Source organism: Oratosquilla oratoria, chromosome 36, assembly GCF_046742065.1.
Source record: "Oratosquilla oratoria isolate Oo_2021 chromosome 36, ASM4674206v1, whole genome shotgun sequence".
Classification (NCBI taxonomy): Eukaryota; Metazoa; Arthropoda; class Malacostraca; order Stomatopoda; family Squillidae; genus Oratosquilla; species Oratosquilla oratoria.
In genome coordinates this window covers 44628340-44636834 of record NC_134812.1, presented here as the reverse complement: position 1 = coordinate 44636834, position 8495 = coordinate 44628340, and the positions used below count along the sequence as shown (strand labels likewise).

The window sequence follows — 8495 nt, the reverse complement described above, 5'->3', positions numbered from 1 at the left end:
GAGAGAGAGAGAGAGAGAGAGAGAGAGAGAGAGAGAGAGAGAGAGAGAGAGAGAGAGAGAGAGAGAGAGAGAGAGAGAGAGAGAGATAGATAGATAGATAGAGAGAGAGAGAGAGAGAGAGAGAGAGAGAGAGAGAGAGAGAGAGAGAGAGAGAGAGAGAGAGAGAGAGAGAGAGAGAGAGAGAGAGAGAGAGAGAGAGAGAGAGAGAGAGAGAGAGAGAGAGAGAGAGAGAGAGAGAGAGAGAGAGAGAGAGATTGGAGATAGATCAAGGTGCCTTTTTCTAGGCCTCAACATGCCCAAGTGTCTGCCAAAGGTGGAGACAAGCTCGAACTACTGTTTTTGCAGTATGATTTATTTGATACAGGACTATTAGTCTCAATATAATCTTTTATCATAATCATTGGTATTACTATGGCTATTAGTAATCTTAGTATTACGTACAATGTTTACTTATGAAAACTTGTTATTTACAGTATAAATGCTACTAAATGCAAATCCCATATAGACTGGAATCCGAGAATGAGGCTACGTTTTCTATCCCTCATACGGGACATGGGAAGATTACGGCAGAGGGGAGGCGCCCCTTGCCACCCACCGAGGGAGGGGCGCCGCGCCCGAATCTCCTACAGAACTCACAAAAAAAGAGATTACCATCCCCCAGTGTGTTACCTAGAAATCAAAGATCGAAATGTAATAAAAACTAGCGTACTGGAGGCAGGAGCCTTAGTTTCTTTATCATTTTCGTAATCCATGCGGATCCTTTCGAGAACTACTGGCATTCTTCTGCAGTCTCAAAATATACGGTTTTCTTGTAATTATTTCTAAAGTCCACCACCACCACCCAACCTTCCTCTCCGGTTCTAGTACCTGTAATTTCTACATAAGCGTCCTGTTAGACTTGACCATCTTCGCTGCCTAGTTCAGCCACCACGCGCGGTTTTTTTTTCTTTCTAATACTGGGTCAAAGGTCTAAATAAGAATAGCTCAGTTCATTTTAAGAAGAAAAATAAACGATATGAACAAGGTTGCCTCGAGCAACGCTGTTCAAACGAAATGAATACACAACTTGAGTGAGTCGACTGCCGCACCTTCTCATCTTGTTATTTTTCTGTCCGAAGAAAAATGACCTAATCTTATCTAGACCTTCGCTGAGTCTACCCTAATACTAGACAGTACAAAACCACAAGTGTTCGTCCAAAAAACTATGGACCATCTAGCTGCCACGGAACCTAACGACTAGTGGCACCTTCCTGCGTGTTTTAGTGCGTTGTAAGGACCTAGGGCATATATAGGTTTTTCCATCCCCGATGGAAGGAAAAAAAATCAAGATGTCTTCGGTAGAGTTTCGATGACATTTAGATTTCGATTAACGAAAAAAAGATCAAAATTTTGCTGAAAAGAATACATTTCGACCAAATTTCTGCTTCCATAAACAGAACAGAATTTTTTTTTTTTTTTTTCGTTTCTTGCAGGTGGTCATTCTATTGTCTTTTCCTGTTCGTCTTTTTCCTCACGGAAGAAGACTTAATCAACCTTGAAAGTTTGTTTCCGCATGTCAGCTTCCGCTATATCATCTCTACATATAAATGTATACATATGCATGCACATTGTTTACACAAACGCTTGCGCGCGCGCACACACACACACACACACAAACACACACACACACACACACACACACACACACACACACACACACACACACACACACACACACACACACACACACACACACACACACACACACACACACACACACACACACACACACACACACACACACACACACACACACACAAATGTAAATGCGTGTAAACATATGTGTGCATAGCATATTTATGTATATGTAATACAACTATACATGTATTATGTTGAACACAATAACATGAAGGTTATCTTTATGAATGAATTATTACGGAGTTTCTGACATGCGGGGCTATGTATAACGAGTCTAACTCAAACCTTAGAATGCCTAATGGCTCCAGCCAACGTACCCCAACATGCAGGCACTTCAGTGCTGATCCACCAACCATTAGCTTACTGAGAAGTAATGCAATAGTTTCTTTATCGCCACGCCGTTTGCGTTCTACTCCGGACGTCTTCTTGTACTGATCGTTCTAACGAGATTTTCATTCTTTCTCTTTCAGTTGGACTCAAGGGAGAAGCCACTCAGAATCAAGGAAAGTGGAACAGAAAGACCCTTCACGGTCTCTCGCCTCGTCTTTGTTTCGTTTGATGTCTTATTCTTGGGAATTCCAAGAGTGTGGCACTTTATTAGCAGTCCACTTCCTAATTCCTTTGTGTGTATTTCATTTAGAGATTATTTAGACTATATTGATTCCTTGTAGTCGAAATCAGATTTTTTTCGAAAGTAAGTCTTCGGATTCTTGGGCGGCGGTGATATCGACGGTTTTTGGGGACTCCGCTGGAGTGGGCTCACATGGCCTGACTGTTCAAGCCAACCTGGACAAAAAGGAAGAGAAAAAACGTATTAGTGAAATATGAAGAACAATTTATAAATTATAATAACACAATGCTGGTTATGTTTTTCATGTTTATGTACAATAAACGAAAAGGGTACTATGATTCCAGATAATACCATTGGTCACTGCTATGGTATGGCACTGTAACACTATAATATCGTGTTTTACCCTCAGATTGATTATATCATAACCTATTGGTACTAGATACACTTAGCAATGTTTAGAGTATCAATTAAAAGTAAAAATCATAACCATTTGAAGATAACACTGTACAGGTTTGACAAAAGAGTTATTTTAATGAAAGTATCATACCAACAATTTTGTATTTAATATTAATGCTACTCAATGGTTATAATTATTATATTTACAAGTAACATTGCTAATACAAAGTTCATCATAATTACTTTTATTGCATTAGTATCTATATCAATGAAGAAACAAGTTAATGTCAAGAATAATTTTCAATTATTATGCTAATGTTGATACTCCGAAATAAACACAAATCATACAATGCTATAATTCCAGTATGATACAGGAAATGTCTTCCGCAAATTGAAACAACTGTGACCCAGCTGAGGAGTGGCCATTGATTTCTAGCGAGGGAACAATGGTTATGTTAGCGATGAATTGCGAAACTTTCATTGCGAACGGAACTTGCGGCAAGTCCTGCGTAGCTACATTCGGAAACATCGAGGCTTGTCACCACAGATTCAAGTTACTCAGTTGGGGCAATGTCACTTTAGGCTTTGCATTCATTGCTCCTAAGCTGCATTATATCACTTATCTTTTCTCCTTCATGGATAAAAATGAGAGAATTCAAACCACCATAGCGCATTCATTATCCTTTGGCAAGAGCTCTTGACCTCATTTAATTATCTTCCTTATCCCCCTCACATGTTTCGTTGACATGGTTTATCTTTGATTTTGCATCTTTAATTGTGTATATCCTATTTGTATATACAGAAAGTCCCTTTCCCTCATATAAGGGGGGAGTCAACTCAAAGCATATATCCACCCTTCAGCCATCCTACACCCTACCTGTCCATTCCATCTCAACACCTTCTGGATGTAGGGTCTCCTCTGCTCACGTCAGAAGCAATGCAGCAAGACACAGCATTTTCACATTAGGGCCCAGTAGCCGAAGATGGTGTACCCTCACTTCTTCAATGCATGGCAACCCTCTCCATTCATTAGTTCTAGATTTTAGGTGCAGATGAATGGCAAATTCTAATATAGAAACATTCGGATTAGTTATGAAAAAGTCCTCTCCTTTGTTTGAGTAATCTAAAAATGGATCTTTTTAAGAGCAATTTACGATTATTCCCCTAGAACCACATGGCTTTGTTATGTCGATGACATCCTTTGTTTGCGGCCTGATATCTCAGAAAATATTTTTCTTACCAGAATCAGTAATTATGTTTGTAGATAAAATCACAGTTGAAACTTAGAATTAAAGTACATTACCCTTCCTAGATACATTCACCGCATTAAAATTTAGTGTATTCAGAGAACATTATTATTTTTTACATGCACTACTATTCTTCCTGATCTAATAATAATTGCTCACGAAACAATTGCTCATACGACATTTGCTCAAACAGCATTTCTTCACAACGTTCGTGGAGAAAGCGTCAGTTGTTCACAACAATATCATAATTTCCATTAGAGGAACAAATATTAACGAATCAAACAAGTATTCTATGTTTTCTACGCAGACAGCCAGACATTTTTCTCGCCGCTGTCGGCCTTACTATCTATTTGGACTGAATCTGGGTATTCATTCTTGTACTATATACATATTTTCATTATGATATTTTAAACATACTTATGTAATAATCAACCCGGCCGTCGCAAGACTCAATCCATGGACAGCCAGGCTGATTATTTCAAATATTTTACTGTTGTGAGTGATCTTTTTCATGATATTCATATAACTTGTATTGACATTATGGCTGCATAGGTTTATATCCAAAACATGAGAGACTTTAGTTACATTTGTATAGACCAGATACGCAGCATTTTTTTTATTGTGGGTCATTACTCAGAAAAGAATGCTGATCTTAGATTCTCTTATCTACTTTTCTTCTACCCTCCTTATGTCTTTACTACCTCTATGACTCCACTTTTTCGGTGCTGTATTGTCCTCAGAGATAGAATCTAAGTTATCGCTGACGAAATATAAATATTTAGTAAATCATACCTCCATTTTTATTTATTTCTTAATATTCCACATTAATTTGTTTATCAGATGAGCAACCACGTTATGAAAAATTATAATTCAATAAGTCCTTATTTTTGTATATTCAAATGTTCCACAAGATTTTTTGATATTCAATAAGTCTTCATTTTGGTATCTTTGAATGTTCCACAGGAGTTTTTGAATATCAAATGAACCACTTTATGTTAAAAATTTTACTGTTAATGAATTATATATTTATTTTGAAATGTTCAAATCTTCCACTTTGATATGGGAGCCTGTAGTGTGTAAAGTATGTATATTTATTTACATAATTATGTACATATAAAGCCACCAAGCAGATTTGCTCTAGAAATTTGTAAATGCGCGTTGGAGCTACCCCATCCGGGGTATGGTGTGTTGTACTTAGATTGGTCGAAGACCGACGCGCTATGTCTCGTGTGTAGATTTTGCATAAACTGTGATATAGCCAGCATGTGAACTCTTTTATTTGCCACCCTGAATATATGGTGGCAACGGAAATTTAATGTTTGACCATTTTTGCGACAATTCGCAGTGAAAACTAGTGCACTAGTGAACTCCATTTTCGTGAGTTTCCGCGCGTATGTTTTTTTTTTCTTTCTTTCTTTCTTTCAAAGGATTACAAAGGATTACAAAGGCGGAGCATGCCGACAGGAGACCTTTTGGTCCATATCTAGGTCGGATGCGAAAAAAATCATAATAATAATAAAACAATAAATAAAAACTACAATAATGTAAATAACAAATAAAATACATAAATAAATGCATAGGTATAGTTAAATAATAAACAAACAGGTAAATAGTAAATAATAATAAATTGACATATAACTAATAATAAATGAAAATCAGACAGACAAATGATAACAAAACAAAAACAAATAATATAAAATAAATTATAATCATTACAGCATCTTGCTTAGGTGTTTATCTAAATTATTCTTAAAGCTTCGAACTGAACTACATTGCACTACCTGTGCAGGAAGTTTATTCCATTCATTAACTACACGGTTGGCAAAGTTGTTTCTACCTACTTCCTTTCTTTCTTTCTTTCTTTCTTTCTTTCTTATTTTTGTTCCTTTATTTTCACAGCTAGGTTCGGACTACGACAATTACGGAAGTGCAAGGAGACTATTACGAAATTGTAAAATAATTTTTTGTGAAAGTGCAAAAAATGAAATTGCGGATTTTTTCATATCTGAGGGATATCACTCTAAACCATTTTCACCTTCGAAGTTTTGTGCTTACCTCCAGGCAATTCGCTACCTACGTCAGCCCAGTCTGTATCATAAGAATACTGCGAGACTCCTCAAACCTTTGGTGCAAAAGTCGCTGCTTTCCCATCGTTGGGCGCGTGGATGTTGTCAGATGAGTATTGACTTTCGAGCCCACGCGGTATCCATTACTTGCCGCATTGTTTACCTATTTTGATTCATCTTTATTACTGTTACCCCTTGAGTCCTCATATTTTCCCTAAGTCTCGTGCATTGTGAAAAACTAGTTTCATTTTATTTTTATTTTATCAATACTCATATTTTTGTGGATGTGCGTAAGCCAGGATCACGTGCATAGCTGTTGATCTGCAGCTACTGCCGGTGTAGACGAGAGCCATACTGCATTCAAATGTCTCTTATCCTGTCTTCTGAAGGTGCTTCTTTAAGAAGCAAATTTCCCTATCCAAGTAGACGACGCCTATAATTATGTGTGTTGGAGTTTGCCTTTTTGTAATTATTTCTATTTTTATGTATACACCTCTATATATGTAGTTATTTTCTATGTAGGCGTTTCTGTGTATGTTATTGTTTTCTGTGTACATGTTGCTTAGAAGTTGTCGAACCAAACCGGACTCTCCACTTTTCTGTAATTATCTCAATATGTCTAGTGACAAAGTCTCCTTTTTTCCACGGTAACACAATGGCAACCCCAAATATGCCTCACCCCACTCTTACACTATTACACCAGGACCCCTCCGTTGTAAAATTCTCTAGTGAGGATCCTAATTATATCATGTTTGCCTTTCTGCAGCAGTGTGGGGTAGTGCCATCAACATTAATGTCATTACATGGTTGGATTTTTTCTTTCTTTTTGTAAGGTCTCAATTTGTTTCCAATTCACTAGCTTCTGAGATGATGTCAGTTTCATGCGTCAATCTTAGAGCTTTAAACTATGATTACGACACATTCAAGGCTAAATTTTCTTGAGATGTTTGATGCTAACTTGATAGGTGATAATTTGGCTGATGTGCTTGTTTACTCTACGAACACTGACCATTTTATGCCTGCTCAAGGTAGAGCCAATGCAGTGGCCTCTGAAGTATTAGAGCCTTTGATACTACATTCACATTGGGCAGAAAACAATACCATCACTCTTGATAGATTCCAACTTGTTTTGGAGTACCTATTCTACATCTTGTTTTTTACTCCTGAAGAAAGTATTGCTTCTTCTCTTAGTAGCTAGATGAATGTTTACTTTCATTTACAACAAACCTTTCTAGGAAGTTAAAAGAATTGCCTCTTCGTGCCTTGCTAGCTCCTGCACTACCTAATCACTTACAGCAGGCTACGGAGGTTCTTCCTCTTCCTCCACCACCCCTCTGTCTTCGACACCTATACAAAGCACCTCTTCATCACTTCTGCCTTTGACGCCTACACAAAGTACTCCTACATCTACATCTACCATTCTTCAGTGCGCGTATTGTAACAAAGTATGTCATTCTAGTGTTTACTGTTTCCTTCGTAAGCGTCATGACCGAAAGTCTAAACAGCCTCCTGCACATAGACGTTTTACTACTTCCTCTTCTAATATTGGTCATGACTTTTCAAGACTGTCATTTCAGCCTCAATCTAGCTACTATCATGTCCATGGACAGTGTAACCATTCTACTGATCAGCGCTCCAAGATTTTGCAGCTGAGAGCAGACTATAGTTTAGTCCTTATACATACTCAGTCCCATTTTCACAAGCGCCCATATCACAATTTCAAAGACTGACTAACTGTGATCAGTCCAAAATCGTTCCTTTAGTGGCTGCTGTCTTTTGTGGGGGAAGGCATCAAAAGCTTTTACAAAATCTAGATATCCCCTTACTCAATAAATAATGAGAAAATGTCAGGAGAGACACTATTTATTTTCATAAGCTTACAAATCTTTGTCTCCTTCAAAATAATTGCCTCTCGCATCTACACACTTCTGCATGCGTCCTTCCCAATCCTGGAAGACCTCCTCAAAGTCCTTTTTCAGTAGTCCCTTCAGGTAACTTTCCGATGCCACTTTCAGCTCTTCTGTTGACTGGAATCTGGTTCTCCTGAGGCTGTCTTTCATGCGTGGGAACAGGAAGAAGTCGCAAGGGGCTATGTCAGAGCTGTAGGGTGGGTGTTGTACCACTTTCATTCCCCTGTCGGCCAATCTTGTGGTCACCAGCGTTGACTTGTGGCATGGGGTAGTGTCCTGGTGGAACCACCACTGACCACTCCTCCACTGCTGAGGCCTCTTCTTCCTCATCTTCTCCCTGAACCTTTTTAGAACAGTAAGGTAATATTCCTTACTGACGGTTTGACCCTGAGGAGCCCATTCAACGTGAATGAGCCCCTTTTTGGGTCTGGGGGAGGTCGCGTGCTTCCACTGAGCACTCTGACGTTTGCTCTCAGGGTCGTAGGTGAACACCCAACTCTCGTCGCAGGAAACCTGAATCAGCCTTTTAACATTTCGAGAATGTCAGTGCAACATTCCACACGAAACTGCCTCTGGTCGTCGGAGAGGATCTTTGGCACGAACTTGGCACAGACTTTGTGGAACTTCT

The 8495-nt window shown here is 38.6% G+C and overlaps 1 protein-coding gene across 3 annotated transcripts in view; it reads right to left on the bottom strand.

Moving 5' to 3' along the window:
- Window positions 1-207: 207 nt before the first annotated feature.
- LOC143018984 (uncharacterized) overlaps window positions 208-8495 on the bottom strand; it is a 515965-nt gene continuing 507677 nt past the window's right edge. For all 3 annotated transcript variants that reach the window (XM_076174674.1, XM_076174676.1, XM_076174675.1), the window contains one exon: window positions 208-2463. In XM_076174674.1, the coding sequence (XP_076030789.1) occupies window positions 2454-2463 (10 nt within the window). In that variant the 3' untranslated portion in view covers window positions 208-2453. The remainder of the gene's footprint in view (window positions 2464-8495) is intronic.